This window comes from Arvicanthis niloticus, chromosome 7 (genome assembly GCF_011762505.2).
Source record: "Arvicanthis niloticus isolate mArvNil1 chromosome 7, mArvNil1.pat.X, whole genome shotgun sequence".
Taxonomy (NCBI): domain Eukaryota; kingdom Metazoa; phylum Chordata; class Mammalia; order Rodentia; family Muridae; genus Arvicanthis; species Arvicanthis niloticus.
Window position 1 is genome coordinate 66,517,636 of NC_047664.1, and position 23,858 is coordinate 66,541,493.

At 43.3% G+C, this 23,858-nt stretch overlaps 1 protein-coding gene across 1 annotated transcript in view; it reads right to left on the bottom strand.

Annotated features, from left to right (window-relative positions):
• Positions 1-3,830: 3,830 nt before the first annotated feature.
• The window catches only part of Tmem156 (transmembrane protein 156), a 30,944-nt gene continuing 10,916 nt past the window's right edge, over positions 3,831-23,858 (bottom strand). Inside the window, exons 2-7 of the mRNA XM_034509501.2 lie at positions 21,770-22,039; positions 18,272-18,532; positions 16,498-16,617; positions 13,339-13,422; positions 6,145-6,247; positions 3,831-4,355 (exon numbers count right to left, since the gene is read on the bottom strand). Of these exons, the coding sequence (XP_034365392.1) occupies positions 4,331-4,355; positions 6,145-6,247; positions 13,339-13,422; positions 16,498-16,617; positions 18,272-18,532; positions 21,770-22,039 (863 nt within the window). The 3' untranslated portion in view covers positions 3,831-4,330. The remainder of the gene's footprint in view (positions 4,356-6,144; positions 6,248-13,338; positions 13,423-16,497; positions 16,618-18,271; positions 18,533-21,769; positions 22,040-23,858) is intronic.

The window sequence follows — 23,858 nt, forward strand, 5'->3', positions numbered from 1 at the left end:
TTTCTCTGAGACAGGGTTTCTCTGTGTAGTCCTGGCTGTCCTGGAACTCACTCTGTAGACCAGGCTGGCCTCAAACTCAGGAATCCGCCTGCCTCTGCCTCCCAAGTGTTGGGATTAAAGGCGTGCACCACCACCGCCCGGCACATGGAATGTTTCTAATGATGAAGAAAAAGAAATATTAGCAACCAGAAAAGGATCAGGAAAAGGAAGGTGATCTGAACAGCTGCCTCACCCAGGACTGACCGAGCACAGAACAGGAACAAACTGAATTCAAGGTTAGGATAGAAGAACTCACGTGAGAAGGGCCCTAGAATGTTTGGTTTCCTCTAGAAACCACCAGCAGCAGCTACATATTTGGGCAATGTTATTTTCTTCAGGCAGAAGCCTGCAGCTTCTCCATATTCATTCTCTCTCTGTCTCTCTCTGTCTCTCTCTGTGTCTCTCTGTGTGTCTCTCTCTGTGTCTCTGTCTGTCTCTGTCTTTCTCTCTGTGTGTCTCTGCCTCTCTCTCTCTGTCTCTCTCTGCCTCTCTCTGTCTCTGTCTCTCTCCCTTTCCCTCTCATGACATACTGCATGGCTTTGTATGTCAACTTGACACAAGCTAGAGTCATCAGAGAGGAAGGAGCCCCAGTTGAGGAAACGCCTCCATGAGATCCAGCTGTAAAGCATTTTCTCAATTAGTGATCAAGTGGGGACGGCCCAGCCCGTTGTGGATGGTGCCATCCCTGGACTTGTGGTTCTATAAAAAAAGAAGACTGAGCAAGCCATGTGAAGCAAACCAGTAGGCAGCACCCCTCCATGGCCTCTGCATCAGCTCCTGCCCTACTTGAGTTCTTGTCCTGACTTCCTTTGTTAATGAACAGCGCTGTGGAGGTATAAGCCAAATAAGCCCTTTCCTCATCAATGCACTTTTTGGTTATGGTGTTTTGTCAAAGCAATAGAAACCTTTAGACATTCTCACTTCCATTAGAAAGGTATTTGCCATGCTTCACTAAGTCTCCCTCTGTATCCTCTCCTTCAACTGCCCCTCTTCTGGTTCCCATAATTCCACCATGGTCACTAGTGGCAGAGCCACTGGGGCAGCATTCTAGTAAGGGGTCATGTTTCTTCTCTCCACTCTCCAACACACTCTTGACACAAAATTCAAGGTTAATACAGGTCAAGGCTAAGCTATAAGTCAAGTGCATGGAATGAGCCCAGTCAAGTTTGGACCAGTTATAATGCATAACCCACTAAAGGCCAGGGTCAGTGTTATCCACAGGAAGCCATGAACTGTGGAAGACTTTAAGAACCACAGGTTGATTTTTACTTGTATTAATTGAGTGGAGATGGGAACAGAACCACCAGGCTCGGGGAGATGTTCAGGGCCAGTGACCAATCAGCAACCACAGTCTGAAGGATGCTGCAAGACGCGTTCTACCAGCCCCTTGCTCTCCCAGAAGAGAAGCTCCATGGTGGTGGTCTTGGCTGTAGCCCCCCCCCCAGGCAGTCCTCCATCTGCCCTTCTCCCCTTTTCTACTTCTGCCTGAAGTGCCTGAGGAGGAACACAATTAGGCCAACTTGAGGAGGAAGAAAGATTAAAGAGCTTCTTTTATCTGAGCTTCCTGGAGGAAAGTGTCAGATGTCTCTATGGAGAAGGCATGAGCTGACTACAAATGGCTCATGACAGTGTAGCGTGAGAGCGACATAAATGGCTTTATCCAGCCAACATTTACGAAGACCTACTGTGAGCTAAATACTATACCAACTGGTCCGGATGTTCCAGTGTGCAGAATCAGGTATGTTACCTGTCCTCATACAGAATCTAGTCTAAAGAGAAAGCCAGATATGAATAACTACAAAAATAATAGTGCACAATAACCATGGTGAGGGTGGTGTGGAGGAATCTATGTACCTAGGAGTGCTGGTGACCTGAGACCTGGGGGGGTGGGGGGGGTGGGGGGCATGATTCCCCACAACCAGAAGCAGCTATATGAGCTATAATTCTTGCAGGACACCAGCACAGTCACCTGCTCTTCCATGTCTAGTGTGCCCCATGGCCAGCTCTCTACACCTTTGCATGGTTTTCACTGTTTATTAGAGGATGTTATTCAGTGTAAGGTAATAAAATCGCTTTCTGAAAGCTGCCACAATCCAGCAGGACCAGAAGCTTAATGTATGCCCATTGTAAGCCAAGTTCCCGTTGATTCCCAAGTCATTAGTCAGAGCGTAAGAGAGAATGTGAAGAGAAACCGTAATTTGGCTCTCGGGAAAGTGTAGAATAGCCACACTTCGTCATGTGGTTAAACTTCTGCAGTAAGCCGAGGACCTAGCCAGCTCATCCATTAATTAGGGATGCCCAGACAAGACCGAGAAAGATGAATTGAGTTCCATTTGCCAAATCTCAAGTCCCTAAATTTTAAAATTAAAATTTTAGTTTGTGATAAATAAAAGTGAAAATAAGTTCTTGAATGGACTTTCTTCTTAGTTACTTATGGTAAGAAGAGAAGAAAAAAAGGCTGCCAGAGAGGAAATAGTTCAATGGTTCAGTGGGGTGAGGGCACCTGCTGCCAAACCTTGACCAGAGTGTTCTCTCTCTCTCTCTCTCTCTCTCTCTCTTTCTCTCTCCCTTTCTCTTGCTCCCTCTCCTACTCTAAATTCATGTCTTAGTCCTGTCTAACAAAAATTAAAAAGAGAAAACATATTATCTTATTTAAGTAAATTTTATGTGGCCTTATATGAAAATGACCACCCAAAGAATGTGTGTGTGTGTGTGTGTGTGTGTGTGTGTGCGCGCGTGCATGAGCGCGCGCGTGCATGTGCACCCAGAGGTCAATGCCAACTGTTATCCTCTATTACACCCACTTTATTATCATCATTATTATTTATATTTTCTGTACATATTTGTGTGCACACATGCCACTGTGTACATTCAGAGGTCAGAGGTCAACTTGAGGAATCACTTTGCTCCTGCCACCTTGTGGGTTCCTGTAGGGCTGTGGTACCTGCACATGGACATGGCTTCTGTTGGGCTAAGTTGTAGGTCCTGCGTATCTGCCACAGCTCAGGAAGGCAGAAGCATGGGAGTTTGACTGAGTTCACTCCATGCAGCGCCAGGCAGACATAGGGCTGTGAGAAGTCGAAGAACTCAGCTCCAGGAGTGGGGAGATCTCAGTCTGAGGTCCCAAGGGGGCAGATCTCTTGGGTAACAGGCCTGTAATCAGCTTTTCTTGAATGCTGAGAATCAGAATTTGGGTCCTCATGTTTATACAGTAAGCACTTACCCAATGAACCATCTCACCAACCCAAGACATGAATGTGTTTCAGAGTGTGCTTGGTGAAGGATATAGGCTATGGTAGGGCAAAGGTTGGAAGCTATCATGATGATTGATGAGGATGAGACCTAGTGCCTGTTTGTTCCAGTTCTATAAGTGGAATGGTCCTGAATCTTTGGAGACAAGGATGCTGCTTGCTTGTGCTTGGGAATGAGAGAACCACCTCTCCTGTGGGGTCTGAGACTGTTTCTGAGGAAGGTTAGGAAAGGATTTATTAACTGCCTCCTAGGAGATGGGGCAAGGAGCTCAGGGTGGGGTCCTCATTTCTGCTATCCAGATACACAATTTTAGTCACATAATCATATCAGAAGGCCATGTTCCATCTTAATTCTGGAAAATATTTTTTTTATTTTTCAGTATGAAGAACTGGTCTCATGTCTATGAGTGCTTCTTATGAAACTGATCCCCACACCTCCTCCTGATATCCATGATGGCTTGAACAACACGAGAGCCAAAAGCATCAGGGGAAACATTTGCTATCAAATTTAAATACTCAAGGCATTTCATTTAAATTCTTTTTATTTCAATATCCTTGAAGTTGCTTTTAAAAAAACAGTCTTATGCCAAAAAGAGGCAAGATTTATAAATGCAAATAAATGTATGAATAAATACACAGGCCCTCTTAAGTAACTTGCCAAATATAAACTCATTATCTGTATAGGAAAGACTATTCTGCAGCTGCAATGATCCAATGAGAAGATTTTCATCCATGGTCATTGGCTCCTCAGAATGAAGACCTCAAGTCCATGCTATGCAGGATGATGACAGGAGGGTGGTAAAGGTGGGCACCCGCTTGCTCTTTCATGGGCTCCACCAGCTTGTCTTCCATAGCTCACAGCAGCTCTCAACACACTCTTGTTCCCTTGATCTTGTGGGTCAGATAGATGTTCTCTGGTTCATTCTCCTCAGCCAGGGTCTTAGTCCCGCCATTCACCTATCAGTACTTCCTCAGCTGGACCCAAGCATTTACCAGCCCACTCAGTCCCAAAATAAAATTCCGATCATTCTTCAAAGTCATCAGTCCAGATTGTCCAAGGATAACCTGAAAGGTTTTTTTTTTTAATGAAAACAAATATTATTTATCAAAATAGTTTTTAAGTATTGTCTAAATTAGAATGGGCGAAGAATAATTTCAAATCGTTCATTTGAAATGCTGATTCTTATAATATCCCTCTGTCAGTGACTAGGTCCTCTATCCACCACTGTGTTACACAATGATGCTTCTACTCTATCCCTACAAGGACAGCGTTGGAGTGATGAGAAACTTGCAAGCATGAGACAGAAGTAACCTAGAAGTTCCTCTTGCCTCTGCTACCACAAGACCTTTGTCTTCTTTTCAGAGGAAATATAAGAGTTGGTTCAGGTCTCTCTCTCTCTTATGACAGCCCAGAGTAACAGTAGGACAGCAGTGGGATGATTCTTCCACTTCCTATGTTTATAGGGGATCTAGCAAATGCTAGACATCTTATCTTCTGACTGTCTTGATAGTAAGTGCTTCTAGACCATTACTTTACATTCATTACTGTACAAACATACAGTTTCTCTACTCTAACTTCCCCACTAACTTCTTTGTTACTTTTGCCAGCGAGTAGAGTTGAGCTCTTGACACAAAGTCCATGTTTGGGGTGAATAACCAAAGTGGATCGTGTTTATCTTTGAGCTTGAACAGTCCCTGCGTGAGGACCAGCGTGGGAGGCATCAGACACAAAACTTGGGAATATTTCCTTGACACACTCATTATCAAACCTAGAAATTTCTAGCCAACAGCAAACCCTGACAGAACTAACATCCCCGCCCCTAACTTCCTTCTGAAACACGAACGGATCCATGTCACTGGGTTTCCACTTTGAATAGCGACCATTTGGCAGGATCTTCAACTACAGCCCCAAATGTGCTCTCTGCTTCCTTCCACCCACTTACTGCCCTGCCAGAAGGCTACACAAGCCACCTCAGCTTGGCTTAGGGTATCTATCCCTGGCTGGCCTGGGTCAGTGAAGAGAACACTGGCACAGCTGAGAAAAGGAAGGCCAGGGGTCTTATTTTAAATTTCTTCAGGGCAACCAAAGCCTCTGGTAGCCTTTGAGGTCAAACTTCTTATCAGATAGTTCTTCCCACACAAACATATTCTCCTCCTCTGGAGTTTCCACATTTTGGCTTAATAGACCCTTTATCAAACTCTCCTGGACTCATTCAGTTTGAATAAAATTCCAGTTTCCTGCCAGAACCTGGACTGATAATGTCTCAAGTGCTATGAATTTGTGACATAGCCAGCCATGATAACGCTACTTTCTCTCTCCCTTCCTATCACCATCTTTATATACCATACACGACTGTATGTCATTGTAGCCTCTTACTACATATTTGCTGAGCGAATGAGAAACGTCTCTAAGACACTCCTGAGCATCGCTTTAGATTAGCATAGATCAAGTCAAAGCACGTTTGTCTAGACTATCCGATGTTAAATTTAAAGTTTTACTTCAGTGACCAGCTACAAATCTCATGTTCCCTTTTCTCCTGCTCTGACTGACTTGTGGCTCAACTCCAAGACAAGTGATGCCAAGGGATGAGCTGACATTTCAGGGACAGCTGAGCAGACTGAGAGATCAGTCTAATAGACTGAGAGATTAGTCTGCTGATTCTTCCTAAATCTTGGAGAAAATAGGCTCTTTAGCTTCTGCCACCCAATTCCAGTGGGCCGGCTTCTCAAGTTTATCACGTCTGTGTTCTCCACCCAGACAGAAATGCTGAGGAGGGTCAACCAGAGTTCCCCCGAATCCATCCAGGTTTCTAATGCACAAGTCAAATAGTCAATAAGGCTGAGTGTCACTCACCGTGTATATTGATCTTGCTGACGCGCAGCCGAAACAACTTCAAGCTCTGGTATTGGGGGGAGCGCTTCCATGACCCGCACTAAGGGCAACCTTTGAGTGGACTCTACATTTCAAGACAGAGAGCTGTGTCAGTCAATAGCAAGGCAAAATGTAATGTGGATGTGTTGGAAGACAACACTGCCCTTCATCTAAAAAGGGTTTGGGCACTTTCTGTCATTCATTCGATTTTCTTCCAATGGCTCTAATACTTGTAACCCTCTTCAGTCACCTCTGTGTCTGTGCCTTCATTCCTCTCTTCACTTTCTCACCCTGTTTCCTGAGACTTCGACCTGAAAACCCTGCTAAAGTTGTCATTAAAGGTAGCATTCGTTCCACGTTTAGTCCTCCAAAGATTTGAAAACTTCCCCAACCAAACTTCCCCTGAAACAGTCTCTGCTTGGGCCTGGAGCCCCCCTGTCCCCGTTACCTCCACACAGAACCCATGTACTTGGGCCCTGAACAACTTTTGATTTTTATTTTATGGTCAGTAAATACCAACCACATCTAAAGTACCACTTCTGTCAGCCCAGCCTCACAACAAAGGTCCCAGATACAGAGATTAGCTTCTATTACTGGGAGAAGGTGAAGGTATTTTGCCGATGTAATCAGCATCCCAGACTGCTTAGTTCTGAGCTGATGAAAAGGGAGATTACTTTGAGTGGATCTGACCCTGATTTACTAATCAAGCTCTCCAAAGAGAGGCCAGATTTCCCCCAAGATCAGAGAGACTCTGCCTGCCTCAAAGAAGCAAGCAGTCATGTGGGACTGACTGTTGGTGGCATGAAGGAGCAGTGACTGGCCTTTGGTATACAGCCAGCAAGAAGCCAGGGTCCTCACTATGTCATAAATTCTGCCAGGCATGAATTTGGAAGCAGGGTTTCTGGATGAGACTACAGCATGGTCAACTTCTTACTTCAGCTTTGGTTGTCTCTGAGCTAAGCCATGCTCAGCTAAGGAGTGCTCGAACTTCCAACTCACAGAAGCAGAGATAACACGCATGTATTGTGTTAAGTCACTGTTTGGGGTAATTGGTTATTCCACAGAAACTAATATGGCGACCAATAGGGTGCTGGCCGGAACTTCACCATAGGCAATGATTATACATTCTTGGGCTCTGTCTAAGATCTGTTAGATTTGAATCTCCCTTCCCAGAAGCTTGGGAGCCTGGATGTACTAGACTTTCAAATTGAGTTGGGTGTACATGAGAGCTTTCAGAAGAAATTTTCTGTGCAAATAATTGCTTAGACAACCCTTGATAAGACATCTTGGGCAGCCTTCTGCAATTTGAGATTTGAAGACTGCTCTTAAAGGTTATATCAAAGGAGCCTACTCATAAAATGAAATAATTATCAAAAAGAATTAATAAAGTTCTTCTGACTGGAGAGCCAGGCTGCTCCTCCTCTGCCTGTGGACTCAGTTTGTGTGCGTTTTACAGCACGGAATAACCGTAGTGTACTGTCAAAAGCTATTACCTGTCAAAATAATGGCTGGTCTGGTATATTCTCTAGTGTTACAATATCTTTGGTTTCTCCTGGTATCCAAAGACATGCAACTCATATGCTAATTGCAAAACCTCTAAGAATCGATTTTAAAAAATACCTGAAGTCAAATGTATGTCATTTTAATACAGTCTTCAGCATAGCTAAGACAAATGAAATTTTTTCCTTTCACACTACACTGGAAAATAGATTCTTTCAAATACTATGAATTCACCAATGCTCGTGAATCGCAACAAGGGCTGTCAGGACTATTTGAAAACATCACAAATGTCTTTTCAAGAACTTGTCAATTCTCTCTCCCAAACATTTGACATTTTTCAGGAAGCTGCACAGAGCTTTTAAAAATTAAAAAGAACCCCAGTGTGGATCTCAGCCTAACTGAATCTCACAAACAGGACAGATTTCCAGCAGTAGAATAAAGCCTTATCACACTGCCTGTGACAATGTCCAGGCTGCCCTGCAGTGATTTCTATCGCCGTTCAAAGGTCTTTTCCATCTAGGACATCTGGGATCTAACCACATTTCATCCTTCCAATGTCATTTTGTGTCCCCACCGTGTAACCTGCAAGGGGTTTTCGCATCACTTTGCTCCTAGTGGGTTTTCTGTCCAAGATTAGTTCATCTCCCACAGGGGGAAATATCTATACCTCATGTTTTGGAAACCCGTTTTTCCCATCAATTCTTTTATGTGCTTGTCTCCAAACTACTTGTTCAATCAATATATATATATTACATGAGATGAGTTTGGGGGTAGGTACGTGTGTGTGTGTGTGTGTGTGTGTGTGTGTGTGTGTGTGTGTACAGGTGCATGAATGTGCATGCACGAGTGAACATGTGTATATGCATGTAGAAGCCAGGGGCACCATTTTTTCTCAGGCCCTGCCTACCTTGCGCTGCTGTTTTGAAACAGGGTCTCTCACTGACCAGGGGCCTCACCCAAGTAGGCTAGGCTCCCTGACCAGTGAGCCTCAGAGATCTGCCTGTCTCTGTCACCACTGTGGGCTTTTTTTTTTTTTTTTTTTAATAGGTTCTGGCTATTCTTGAATTCAGGTCCTCCTACTTGCAAACAACTGACTGACTTAATTTTGTTGTAATTATTTATTTGTCTTGGAAAGTATTAGTTAAGTCCAGATCACAAGACAAAGTCAGAGTTGGAAAGGGGGTGCACACAGTGGGTAGCAATGGAGGCAGAGGGTCCAGGCAGGGACCATCTGGGCAATGATAGAGGACATGTTTGAAGCATATTTTCTGCAGTCCTTTCTTTCAGAGCTGGTAAAAATGGCTGTCACATAAAGACATTCAATGAATGCCTAGAATAAATCATTCTATTCCAGCTGTGGACTCTTCACACTTATGAATTTCTTCCTGTAAAAAAAAAGAGCCATCCTTGCATTTTGAGCTAGTCTATAACCAAGCAGATACCTATAACCTTCCCTGTTTTATGAACCCAACCTGCATTTTAAGAGTCATCAATATTATGGGTAATAGTTAAGCAAGTAAAAAATTAAGATGTCATGTTATCTTGCTTAGTTGCAAAACATCTGGCCCCAGTCGTTTATCTTCTCTTCCGCAGGAAATTGAAACCTGCATAGTCTTTTTTATCCTGGTCATAAACATGCTGGAAACTATAACTTTACATTGCCATTAGTTTTATTTGGGGATACTATGAATTGGGCCATCCGCCTACTTTTGACATTCACTAAGCCTCGTTCACAATAAAAGTCAATTTTCTCTTCTCTGCATTACCTTAGGACCCACCCACATTAACTGCAGGAAAAGAAAATGCTATTAACCAATGCTAAACTGTCTCTTCTGAGGACTCACGGTGTCACAGAAACTGCTACAGCATTTTAGAAGGAACACCTGTCATCTCCATTTCCAGGGTTAAATGCAAAAAGCAAGAAGAGTTTTGATACAAACCAACCTGATCCCCAGGTCAACACTCCCGTTGAAAACTGTGCTTCAGACTACACTGTTTGGGCAGAACTGATTGAATGAACCCTGACTGTAGGAACTACCTATAAACCAGTAACTTCAACTGATTATCACAAAATCCTATTGTCTTTGCTTCATGTGCTTTCAGTTGCTTCGACCAGTAAACCAGTTACTTACACTCTCTGAGATTCCATTTCCTCCTTAGCAGAAGAATGAAATGCTTATAAAACTAAGTAAATTGACTTGTGTCAAAGGGCAGCACAGATACAGTGCTGTTTCGACAAGGGTTTCCCTTATCCTGAGACAGCCTGGAGCAGAGTCTCTGTACCTGCTGGGGCCCTGTGCAGAAGCACTGTGTCTGAGGCACCAGCGTTTGCTGTGATGCTTGGCAGGTGGTCAGTGTTCAGTAAAGAGAGTTAAAGATAAAGAGCTTTGGGTTGTGATGGTTTCATCATTGGAAGCAAGATAATGGAATAACACCTTCTCCCTCGAGGGAGCGAGCGAGTGGAAGCACCGATGTCAGTGACCTGATGTAGTATGACACAATGACTGCCCAGCATGCAAGTTCCTCTCACATTCATCTCAGGAATATGGAAAGCATTGGCTGGATGGCTCAGTGATTGAGAGCCCATGCTACTCTGTTTTCTTTTTCACCTTTCCCTTCTTAAGATTAATTTTTTTAAAGTTTATTTTACACACACACACACACATATATATATATGGAGAGAGAGAGAGAGAGAGAGAGAGAGAGAGAGAGAGAGAGAGAGAGAGAGAGAGACCTGATCTTACTATGTAGCCCCTGCTGTCCTGGAACTCACTATGTAGACCAGTCTGGCCTTAGACTCACTGAGATCAGCCTGTCTCTGCCTCTAAAGTGTTGAGATTAAAGGTGCCAGCCATTATACTTAGCAAGACTCATTTTTTGCTTGCCTCCCCTTTCCTAGACCTATCTCTCCCTAGGGCTGTGCTATTTGATAAACTTTTATCATGAATGAATGGCCTTCCAAAAGCTATGCTACCACGAGGGACACGAGGATGGGTAAAAGGAAGTCATCACCTAGGTGACGATGATAGCTGAATAAATAAGACATTAAGAAAATTAATACCAAGACAGACAATATGAGCCGTCCTGTGTCTCGGGCATGGAGGAGAGAATCAGGGGGCCCACATCTTCCACGCGGCTCTACATGTGTCCGGCTCTGTGCCGGGAAGGATCCTGGTGAGCTCTCCTTGTTTCTTTTTTGGAGGGTGGGTGAGTTTCCCTCCATCACAATGGGTACCTGTGTGACAATACTAGATTTGTAGTTCATGAACCACAGAGCCACTCTGGAGTGCGTGCCTAGCACCGACAACAGACTGTTGAACGCGGCCTACGGATGGATAGGCATTGCTTTGCTTTCTCCATTCCCTTTCTTTATCTCATGCTACCATCACCAGAGGCTCAGATCAGCATGCTTTTCTCCCTTACTCCCTGCTGCCTGTAACCCATCATTACAAAGAGCAGCCTTAAAAACAGCGCTCAGGGGAGAGTGATTTTCTTTCCACTTCTTTCTCAGAAGGAGCAGCTTAGAATGGTGGTGATAGGGGTGCATTTAGGTTAAAGGAATATAAATAAAAAGGAATCCACCTCTCCTCCTTTTGAAGATGCTAAGCCTCAAAAGGATTGCTGGTCTTTTAAAAAAGGTCATCACCCTGGCTCTGCAGTGAACATTAAAACTATATGCCTGGTAATAAAGCCAGGGGGCTTTTATTGCGAGCCATTGAGGGAAGGCAGTCCAGAAACCGGCTTTTTTTTTTTTTTTTTTTTTTTTTTTTTTTTTTTTTTTTTTTTTTAATGCAGGAAAGCCAGAGGCTCATAAATATAACTTGTGAGGTTCATCTTGTGGCTAGCCAGGACAGGACTTAAAATTTGTGACTTCTCCAATTACATGAGGTGACAGGGGAACAACTGACTTGTTCTCAGACAAGACTGCTGTGCTCAAAATTATGGCCAGGAAACAGAAATGGCCAAGCTTCCTCGGGCAACTACAAACCTCGGCAGAGCTGGGTTAAACCATTCCTGGGGTACAGAAGGTATACTAGATAAGAGAGCCTACAAACAGAAGAACCATCATTACCTCCCTTTAAAAAATCTATTTTTCTCCTTAAAACAACTCTATGGATTGTTTTTTTTAAAAATATATTATCAATTAAACAAAATTTTCATGAACCACACAAAATTTTCATTAACTTGATTCATATATAGCTGACATTAAATATTGTTTAACTAATGCTTACTAACCAAACATGGCTTAATAACTTGTTAATACTAACTAGGAAGTCTGGGTTATTTAAATCTAGGTCTTTAGGTGCACACAGTCTAAGGGTCTGGATGACTGCTTGTTTCAGTAGCTAAGAAAAGCCTTGGGCACACGATCCCCCAGGGAAATGCTGGCTGGGTCTCTAGGCAGGCTGCTATTGCCCTGCAATGGAAAACAGGGTGTTGTCTAGTTTGCTGTCATTTTAGAAATGAGTTTACACAGCAGATCTGAAGCCTCCTTTTATATCTTCTCACAAGTGCAAAGGAGCTGTCCACCCACTGGAGACAAAGAATATCAGCAAATATCACTCAATTATGTAGCTTTTCAAGGAGTTCAAAATATTCTTTCTTGCCAGGCATACAAGCATAATCCTACCACTTGGGGGACTGAGGCAGGAGAACTATAATTTTGAGGAACAGCCTGGGCTATGTAGTAAGACATTCTCTCTCTCTCTCTCTCTCTCTCTCTCTCTCTCTCTCTCTCTCTCTCTCTCTCCACACACACACACACACACACACACACCACACACACACACACACACACAAGGGGGGACAGGGGGAAGGAGAGAGAGAAAGTCAGGAATTATCACACAGACTAAAGGAGATTAAAATGGAGACTAAACACAAGCCAGGCCTTATAACAGACTTAGAAACCCAGGTACTCAGGAGGCTGAGGCAGGAGGATTACAAGTTTGAGTACCACCTCAGCTACACAGTAAATTTTACCAATTTAATGAGATCTTGCCTCAAAATAGCTCAGTAGTGCAAAGTGCTTGCCTAATATGCCCAAGGCCCTAGATTCAATTTCTAGTTTTTTAAAAATCATTTCTCTTTGGTGAAGGAAAAGGACATTTATAGTCTTTCTTTATAATGTGATTTGACAGCAGGAATTCAGGAGGCCACACAATCAGAAAGAGATGAAGTTGGAAGCCAGAGCATCTGTGCTCACAGCCGTCTTAGCTGCTCTAATTAGGATCCCCTTAGTCCCTCCCTGCTTCTCCAAAGAGGACAGGGGGCTTTTTAATTGAGGCTATTAGGAGTTCTCTTTATACAATGACACCCCAAGAAGTGAAGGCTCCAGCAGAAGTTCTGCCCACTCTACAATTACTTTATGCAATTCTGAGAAATAATGGTATCTTGTCTCATTTAAAAATAAACCCCAGGCGTATTCTCTATGGCTTTCTCTCCCCCTGCCTACTCACACCAGTTTCTTCTTGCCAGTCAGGCAAACTTTCCATTATTTAAGGAGGTGGCTTTGATCATAACTGTCCCCTGATAATGAGACGTACTAAGCTGGATTCCATTTGCCCACAGTTCGTTTATTCCAAACCCAAGGCTACTTAAAATGATCTCGAGTTTGCTCTGAACTTATATGCAGCTTTGGGATTTCCTATCTATGCCGTAGGCTACCACAAAACTCACCTGGAATAACCCTCACGTCCAAAGTGCTCAGCTTCTCAGAGTCACCCCCTCTTAAGAGAACAGATGTAGACTTGTACTTAGGACCTGTTCCAAGAAAAGAAATTAGGCATTTAGATGAAAAACATGCATTCTGCCAGCTGTGGTGGTCCATGCCTCTAATCCCAACACTTGGGATGCTGAGGCAGGAGGATCCTGATTGAAGTCAGCCTGGACTACATAGGAAGGCCCTGGTCCCTCTCCCTTCCAAAATCACATTCTCACTGTCTTCTTTGTCCTAGTTCAAAGGATTTAGCAACAAGGCATTTAAGGGCTTTTACTGTTAAGTCCTCTTTCACTAACAAACACAAGGGCCCTGTTGATGCAAGTCTTTAACCTCAGAGGTAGAAGCAGAGGCAGACATATCTCTGTGAGTTCTAGGCCAGCCATAGCTACATAGTGAGTCCGGTCTCAAAACAAACAAACAAACAAACAAACCACAAAACAATGACAACAACAAAACCCCACAGACTCTTTCTAAAGTAATGGTTTCTCCATTACAGTAAATATCATTATGACCCATCTGCTCATGAAAAGTACCAGCCCTTATTTACAAAATATATTTTTACCTACATTGATATGATATGCAGGGTATTTAAGAAACATTTTAGATTAATTATGTGTAATGGTATCAGTATTGTTGTTTTTTTCATTACTTTATATGCTTAGACTTGTAAGAGAAACCTTTGAAAGCTATCAGATTTGTCATCCGGATAGATGTTTGAAAGAATTTAATGTTCTTCCCACTACCCATGTCTTTCCAGGCATTTTCCTACCTTGTATCTTGCTTAATTGTATTCATATAGGAAAATAGTTCAAGAAACATAGAACTATGAATTATTTTCAAATAACATACACTTACTTAAAATAACAAAGATTTTAATGCCTATAAGATACCTGTAAGTCTTGGGCTGGAGAGATGGCTCACCAGTTAAGAGCACTGACTGCTCTTCCAGAATAACAAAGATTTTAATGCCTATAAGATACCTGTAAGTCTTGGGCTGGAGAGATGGCTCACCAGTTAAGAGCACTGACTGCTCTTCCAGAGGTCCTGAGTTCAATTCCCAGCACCCACATGGTGGCGCATAACCATCTGCAATGGGCATCCAATGCCACCTTCTGGTGTGTCTGAAGACAGCGACAGTATACCCATATACATGAAATAAATAAATAAATAAATAAATAAATAAATATTTTTTAAAAATAGATATGTCTTTTTATTCTGTGATTTTGTTAATTGTGTAGCTTTGAATAAAGCTATTAACTTTTCTGAATTTGGTAATTTTCCCCTTTTCATGCATAAACCAAAAATAATAGTGGTGTTCACATATTGTTCTGGTTTTCTTCTGGGGCTATGACAAAGGCAACTTGGGGAAGGGATTTATTTGTCTTACACTTCCTGGTAACAGTCTATCTTTGATGGATGTCAACGCAGTCCTGCTTGCTATTATCATTCTGCATAATGTTCCCTCCACCAGGAAACTCACTTTACAGCCAGGAAGTACAGCAGGAGCCACAGAGGCTGCTGCCTGCTAGCTGGCTTACAGACTGGCTGATACTTTTTACATAGTTTTCTTATAGAGTTCAGAATCACCTGTTTAGGGATGGTGCTACCGACAGTGGGCTTGCCCTCCTTCTATATCAATTAAGAAACATGACAACCCTACCAACCACACAGACATGCCCGAAGGCCAATCTGATCTGGGCAACCCCTCCATTGAGACTTCCTTCTGAGGTTATTCTAGATCATGTCAAGTTGACAGTTAAGGCCATCCAAGACACATGCTTTGATCAGCTAGTGAAAATTGTTATTCTACAAATGCACAAAGTGTCGTGTCATTAACTATGACACTTTAGGCCTTTATTACTAAGGTATCAGAGATAAGACTTGAACTGAGCCTACTCTCAAAACTTCCTACAACAAAGTCTTAATCCAAAGAATCAAAGGCACTGGGAACCACCCTGGCTTGTCTACAGGTGAACATTAGTTATTCTGTTGCTGCGATAACTAACATCCTTGCATGACAAAGAACATAGGAATATAAGAAGCAAACTTGCTGGACAATCCTACAATCCTTCATTGAGAACTGACTGCACCAACCAAAAGGAGGAAAGAAAATGCCTGGTGTGGTGATCTACACCTTTAACCCTAACACTAGGGAGTCAGAGGCACACAGATCTCTGTGAGTTTGGGGCTAGTCTAGTCTACGGAGCAAACTCTAGGACAACCAGGGATACACAGGGAAACCCTGGAGAGAGAGAGAGAGAGACAGAGAAACAGAGAGAGAGAGAGAGAGAGAGAGAGAGAGAGAGAGAGAGAACCCTAGCAATGTCCTCACACAGTTCAACTCCTTAAGTGATCTCTTTATTTCATCCTTTACCCCAGGTCCATGTGGTAGAAGCAAGTACCCTGTAGGACAGAAGAGGAAAGCCATGTCTTGCAATAGTAACTCACTCAAAGCTATAGATAGCAGTATGAGGATTTGACTTGAGTCCACATGTCTTCAGAGCCTATTATTGTGGTGATTCTTTTCATACATTCTTTAAGAGATCAAGCACATACAGAAGAAGTGCTGGTTAAGTCTGATATGCAGGTAGTATATGTACACACACAGTCTTCCCTGATAGGTGATACCCGTGTCATACTATGATTAAAGCTGTTGAACCCTGCTCCTCCCATCCTGACTTAAAAGACTTCTTTCAGTTCTGCCCTACCTGTACTTACCTAGTAATTGTCTGTACTCATATTATCACCTAGAGGCCACTCTCCTCAGGGTCTCTGACTCTGCAACATCACCATATCTTCTGCTTCTCTTTGTCCTCACCTCCACTAAGCCCTCTCAGCCACCATCCGGGCAGCTCCTTCTTTACCCTGCCCTTCGTGTCCATGTACCTTTCCATGTAAGAGAACGGCACATGATCACTAGTGTTGGTGTCTACCCTACACTCGCAATCTCTTAGAGTATCTAGAACCAGCATTCACACATAGTAGGTACACAATCAGTGGCCAACTGAACTAAAAAGAAAATCGGGGGGCAAGCATGTGTTTGTATGTTTTCCCCTGGGCAAAGGAATGCCTCCACAGAGACAACCCTTGCGACGCATTTATTTCTCAGTACTTACTCTGCCGTCTCCGCATTCTCCTGTGGTCTTCAAGTATTTTGTGGATAATAAAGATGACACCTAGCATAAAAACTAGTAGCACTAAAATGTACCAAGTGATCTTCATGGAACAAGTGACAGCTGTAAAAATTATTAAAAAAAAAAAAATTAAACACTATAAAGACCAGTAAGGACTAGTAGCAGAGTTAGGTGCTCAACTACACGCAGCTCTACTACACGCAGTTCTGTCGTCTCTTTAGCTCACAGGGAGCAAGGACAGAACCAACTCCTGGTTTCTGTCTTTTGACCTCTACTCATGGCATACATGTATGCATGCAAACGTGCACACACACACACACACACATTCTACACAATGAGATAGTGCCTCAGATAAGAGGCAGTGTTGTGGCACGTGCCTTTAATGGAGAAGGCGTTTGCAGCCTTAACTGGAACAGGGTCACTTGCTCCCCTGAACATCTTTCCACTATATAAAATGAAGCTTCTAAATGAGGAAATTGGCCAAGTGGCTCCCAGGGATCCATTCAACTCAAACTCCTGGCATTTCATTTCATTTCATTTCATTTCCAGGTGATGCCAATATCAATGTTCTTATTGTACATCAAGAGTGCCACAGGGCAACAGCCCTAGATTCAGAGCTGTGTGTCATTAATCATCTTGGTCACGGACCCCCAAATATGCCCTCAAATTAACAACGGTCCAGCAAGAGCCCTGGAGATGGGGCAACAATGTGAAGGCTGACGGAGACAGAGGATCCCACTGTGCTGGATGGTTGGCCAGGGAGATGAGGGATCAAACCCTGCTTCTGCCAGGTAATAGGCTGTTACAGCTTGAACAAAAAAATGTCCCCCAGAGACTCCTGTGATGGAGCATTTGGGGAGGTTACACCTTATAGATCTATGTTTGCTGGAAACATTATTTTAAAAAACAATGACCTTTAAGATGTTTAAGCATTAGAACAGCATTCTAAAATAATGGGGAGACTTCCATAGTTTTGGAGCACCACCAGGAGGCACTTGTTTATAGGTGTTTCCTTTCTCTAGTTTTATGTTTGTCTGACTCTGGGCTCCCATCCCAGCACACTGCTTGACATACAGAAGGTACTTGCTGAAGGGATACATCATAAGATGCTTTCTAATCATGGTCTTTACTGGTGAGGTGGGGGCACTGTGCCTAGCAATATATATATATTAACTGTGGGATTCAGAACAAGGTGTTAGGAACTTAATCAGTCTTGAACAGAATTTAGATACATCTGACCTTCTTTCTCCTTAGAATCAACCAGAGACCGCCAGGTGCCTAATCCACACAGCATCACATCAGAAAACTCTTTTCACCCAGGCTGTGTCAGCTCTGAGAGAGGATGTGTTGAGTTGGCTAAAAGCCAACTTTAATCCTATATGGATATTTACCTTTAAAAAAAATACTCCCACTTTTGAGTTCTGAGGTTTGTTGGGATTTTACCAAGCACAGATACCAGACATACTATAGTTATCCTTGGACAGAGAGTCTTCCTAGTGTCCCTTCCTAGTCATGTCTCTCACGGCCCAGTTACACCACCTCTGTCTCCGGTGTCTCCATAAAAACACATTTTGAAAAGAAAGGTAAACAGATAAAAAAAAAAAGACTAGTATTCCTTCAGGGTGCATTATTTCAGCAACAAAATTCTTCAGCTACTCGACTTCCGGTGACATTTGGTGACTGCCACAGCTCTTTCTAAATTTTATGTATAGATACCAAAATTCTCCCGTTCCCTCTAATTTCCTTTCAAACTTACATTTTACATCCATTTCTAGGTGCAAGAAAATGTGAGCGCAGTTGTTCATATTTTTCATAAATCTACAAGTGTGGTTGAGAGATGTCTCCCTGGCTGGATCTTCGTCTACAGCTGTGACTTTTCCAGGGTGGGCTTCAGGGGTGCAGGTAGTGTTATTTTCCTTCATAGGATCAGGTATAAGAGCGGCGGTGATATTGAAATACCGACAGGGTGAGTAAAAGTCACTTGCCTTCACTTCCATGGATCCCCTCATGACAAGACCTACAGAGAGGTTAAGAACGGGTTATTTGCAGAGTGGTGATATCTAATAAGAAAACACAATTCAGAGTTAAGTATCACTGGGGCATAGTTGTGAAGCCTGAGATGCTGAGGTAGGCCAGACAACACCAGGCCACCCAGGGTTACATTGCAAGGCTCTGTCTCCAAACAAACAAACAAACAAACAAACAAAAAACAATCACAACCAACCAAACAAAGATTCAACCTCATCCTCAAACAATCTCCTCTTTTGTATAGAACAAAATAGAAAAAGAAGTTATGGGCACTACAAATAATTATCAAATTTGTAACTTTTAAAAATCATTGGCTTTCCTTGGCTTACAGAAACACCACCTTAGTCACTTCCTTCATCCTCACATGGTATTTTTTATGTGTGTGTTTCTGTGTCCATGTATCGGCATAGTATGTGTACTGGTAAACTGGTGTGTGTGCCTGCATGTACACGTGTACACCTGTAGGGGGCAGATGTGAGCCTCTGTTATTTTGCAGGAACCTGGGGTTTGCTGATTGGCTAAACTGGTTGATCCTCAAGTCCCAGGGATCCTTCCGTCTCCACTTCCCCACTGCGGGATTACAAGTATATGTACACACACAGCTTTTCACTGCAACAGAGTGTGCTGCCCCAAGCCTGAGTGGGAGAGAAGGAAGGAGAGGGGAGGGGAACAAAGATGAAGAAGAGGAGAGAAGGGGAAGGGGAAAGAAAAAAGAAGAGGGGATTGTTGTATTTCAAGCTGCTGTTGGTGGGGTGATTTGTTACGCAGCCAGGATGACTGCCACACTTCAAAGCCCTGTTCACAAGATGTCTGAGGCAGCAGAGCAGTGATGGCTGCCAACCACCTGCTTTGAAAATGCTTCCTAGTCTTCCATCATCACGGGGGCATTTCTGTAGATTCCGGGCAAAATCTAAAGACCGTTATAAAACTACAGGAATAACAATTTTGTACAAAGAAAGTGCCAAGGAATATTGTTCCTATTCCCAAAGAATGAAAAAAAAAGTTTAGTAACTAGTGACATAGGGGCACCACCTCTGCTAAATAAAGAATGATGGTGATGGTGGTGGTGGTGATGGTGATGGTGGTGGTGGTGATGATGGTGGTGGTGGTGATGATGGTGGTGGTGATGATGATGGTAATGATGATGATGAGGCTTGAGGCCACCAGCATATTTCACAACTGTGAATGAATTGCTTGGTTTCTCAGTGATCAATTTGATTCAGTTCAATTAAGAATATCATGTAGGGCCGTGGCTGTGAGAAGCAGCTGGGTGCTTGGTCGAGCATGAGCTTGGTACCCTGGAACCTTACTGAATGGCAGGAGTTCAGCTCTGTTCCCAGGCCCTGGTTCTTTTCATTTAGCTTCAGCCCTCCAACAATCACTCCCACAGAGAGGTCTAAGGCCAACAGACGTGTGGAACAGGCCTCAGGCCCTAGGGAGATTTACATACTAATGAGGTACCTGAAGGCCAGAGGGTGGAGTCAATTAAACATTCTTCCCAGCCCCTGCCCCCTCTCCCTGCTATTTAACTCAGGTCTGCCCTGGGTTTTGGGGGGGTGGAGGGGTGCATCCAGATCCATCCACCATCCGCCATGACATTAAAGCCTGTAAAAACCCATGGACTTTCTCGTGTCATTGGGACCGCGCCATGAGGAACTGTGGAGCCACAGCAGCCGGGCCTAACTTCCAGCCTGGAGGGACCCCTGCGATTCCCAGCCATTCTACCTACAATATCACATATGAGGATCTCATAACACATATGTTCTGCTTTCTGTTGCTTTCTACATGACCAAAAGCAACTTGGGTTTATTTAGCTTACAGGTGACAGTCTATCACTGGGAGATGCCAGGGCTGGAGCTTAAAGCAGGGACCTAAAGTCAGACACTAAAGCAGAGACTGTGGAAGACTATTGCTGACTGGCTGGCTCACCCTGGCTTGCTCAGTTACCCTTCTCAGGCCACCCAAGTAGGAACTGTACCTCCCATAGTGGCCTGGGCCCAACAGATCAACTAATAACTAAGAAAACGCCTCACAGACATGGCTACAGGCCAATCTTATCTGGGCAATTACTCAGTTGAGATTCCCTCTTCCTACATGACTAATTATTTGTCAGTTTGATAGTCCAAGTTAACTATGGTCATATGCAATGCCCCATTAGGCACTGCACAGAATATACAGCTCTTCTTTTGTTTGTTCCTTCCTTCATTCAACAAATATTTACTGAGTGTCTATTGTGATTTATATCAGGCATGATGCTGAAAGGGGGGAGACTGTGGTAAATGAAGGCAAAGGTCTTGCCCTCCAGAGGCCCATTGGAGAGCCAGACAAAAGACTATCGACCATACCTGGTGGGTGATTGTTAAGCCTTTACTTAGAAGTGTTTTTGTTTGTTTGTTTTTAAGTTTTATTTTAGACAATAACTAACTGAAAAGAATACCCGGCTAAGCTTTTATCTAGTAAAGGCATGTGAATTACACCGGCATTCTGATGGATTTTATGAAGGAGTATTTTATTTTCAATAGGTTAAACTACAATTCATCAAGATTACAAAGCCCTGTGAAATCACTCATTAGAAGCCACACCACTGTGTTCCAGTGTCACTAGATGTTAAAACAGAATGCTTGGGGGCGGGGCACAGTGTATTCAGGCAAGCACGGGCAGTTGAAGATCAGGAGACAACTTCGGGTGCCATTCCTCAGGTACCTTCTGACTCAGGTGACTTCTGTTTGAGACATTGACCTAGTAGAACTTCACCGAGTAGCCTACTCTGTATGGCCAGTGAGCGTCCGGAGACCTGCCTGTTTCTGTCTCCCACTGTGGTATCTCTGAGATTCCAAGCAGGCTCTCCAGCATGCCAGCTTTTTCTTTTCTTTAATATTTATTTGATATTTATTATGCACTTGTGTGCATGCATGTACACACAAGTCCAATGCCTGCAGGGGCCAGAGGAGTGTATCAGATCCCCCAGCACTAGAGTAGCAGCTAGGTTAGAGCAGCTTCATGTGGATACTGGTCCTCTGAAAGAGATGCTAAGATGGACATCTTAGTGCCCAGTCTCAGTGCCCAGTTTTTATGTGAGTTCTGGAGTTCGGACTCAGTTCTTTACTTGGTAAGGCAAAAAGCAACTTTACCAACTGATCTCTCCAGCCCTGAAATGCTTGCATTTTTTTTTTCAGAACAATTTAATTTAGACTTGGTAAATGTCAGTCTATTCCTTTGTGTTTACCTTTTGATGTTTGTTCCTGAGAAGTGAAATCCACGTCTCCTTTGGATTCACAAACCAAACACAAGGAGCACATCGGCAATCCACTTGTGATGCCTTGGCAAATCTCAGCGAAGCTTTGGAAACTGGAGTGATTTGGAGAGATTCCCATAATAGTCTGTGTTTCCTCTGCTGGTTGCAAAAAGGCCACGGAAGAAAAGTTGAAAGAAGAAAGTGGATAGGTGAAATTAGGCAGTAAACACACTTCCAGACAGGAGAGCTCATGGGTTCTTTCTGCAGAGAAACAAAACAAAACTGTTTTTAGCTGTGGATTCCTGAGTTTTTGATATTTGAATAAACACAAAGTAAGCTCTTCATCATTCCTAGGCAGAGGGTGGCTAGTCTTTGACAAGGCTTTGCTTTTACATGAATTAGTATCTACTTCTTTTAAGCATTTCTTTTTTAAACTTGTCAACATTCCATGCTAGTTTTCAGAGAACAAATATCCGTGTGTGTAGAGAAGTGATTAGAAACACTGGCACTTTAGCCATCTCCACTTCTGGAAATTTTAAAAGGATTTGTGTGCCTGTGTGCCTGTGTGTGTGTGTGTGTGTGTGTGTGTGTGTGTGTGTGTGTGATATGTCACGTGTGCATCTGTGGAGGCCAAAAGAATGCATGGGGACCCTAGGAACTATAGTTAGAGTACCTTGACATGGACACTGGGAACTGAACCTGGGTCCTCTGCAAGAACAGTTAGTATGCTTAACCACTGACCAATCTCTCCAGCCCGTGGGGAAAAAAATTAACAGATAAATCTTAAGTTTGTCTGAAACTCTCTATGTTCAAATAGTCGACTACATGGATCTGAAGAAAGGATAACAAAATCTGAACAGTGTCTCTGTTTCCTAAGTCTTCTAGAGAAGAGTACTACAACCTTGGCCATTCAAAATAAGAATGGGTGGCCAGTTCAATGTTAACGTCGGTAGTTAGAAATCCTGAAGTGGACAAGCTTTAGAGAATCTAGAACAGTCTTCTTGATTCTCTCCTAACTCCTAGTAGCTGCCTGCACTCCTTGGTTTATGCACACCAGTGTCTCCATAGTCACAGTACTTTCTCCTCTGTGTCTCTGCTTTCTACTCTTCAGCTCTGTCAAAGCTTGCTCTGTATCAGTCAGGGGTCTCTAGAAAGACAAGCTGATAGAATAAATGAATACACACACACATATATATATGTATATGTATACATATACATCATATATACATATATACATATATACATACATACATATATACATGTATACATATACATATATATAATTTGTAGGCATATATGTATATGTATGATTGTTAGAATAGCTTATAGGCTGCAGTCCAGTTAGACCAACAGTGTCTGTTTATTGATGGGGAGTCTAAGAATCCAGCAGTTGTTCAGTCCACAAGGCCGGATGTCTCAGTGGATCTTCAGTATATGCTAAAATCCCCCAAAGAGTAGGCTCTTTGGACTTGCCAGAAAGAGTCGAGCAAGTAGACAAAGAGATGTTGCAGTAGGCGATTACTCTCTACTCAAATCGCCCAGCAGCATGGGGCGCGTTCCTTGCTATCTGCCCCAATGTTCGGAATTCCCGAATGAAAGACACACAGACACAGCCTTCTATTTTAAACAGCTCAATGGCTAGGCCCCTCCCAAACTTCCATGTTGCTAACACCTCCACACTGACACTCCTGAGTTATTACTAAGATGGAAATCTTTGCTACCTTAGACCCAATCAGGGCCCCCTGGGGCTGCTCTATCCCGGCTCTTACATGATCGGTATGCTCTCTCTCTTCTGCAGCTCTCAAGCCTAGAACTTTTTCCTCCCCCCTCCCCACTCCCACGGTGATTCTAAATCCTCCTCCCTCTCCAGTTCCCCCCTGCCCTAGAATCCTAAAGTCCTGCCTCTGTCTCCTTGCCCAACCATTGGCCGCTGGCAATTTTACTTACCAATCAGAGCCAACTGGGGGCGGGGACCCTCGGCGTCTTAGGAGCGGAATCTCTCGCAATTTTGGGAACTTAATTAACAATTAATTAATACAAGTGTTAAATCAAATCCACCACAAAGAGACGTTAGACTGTT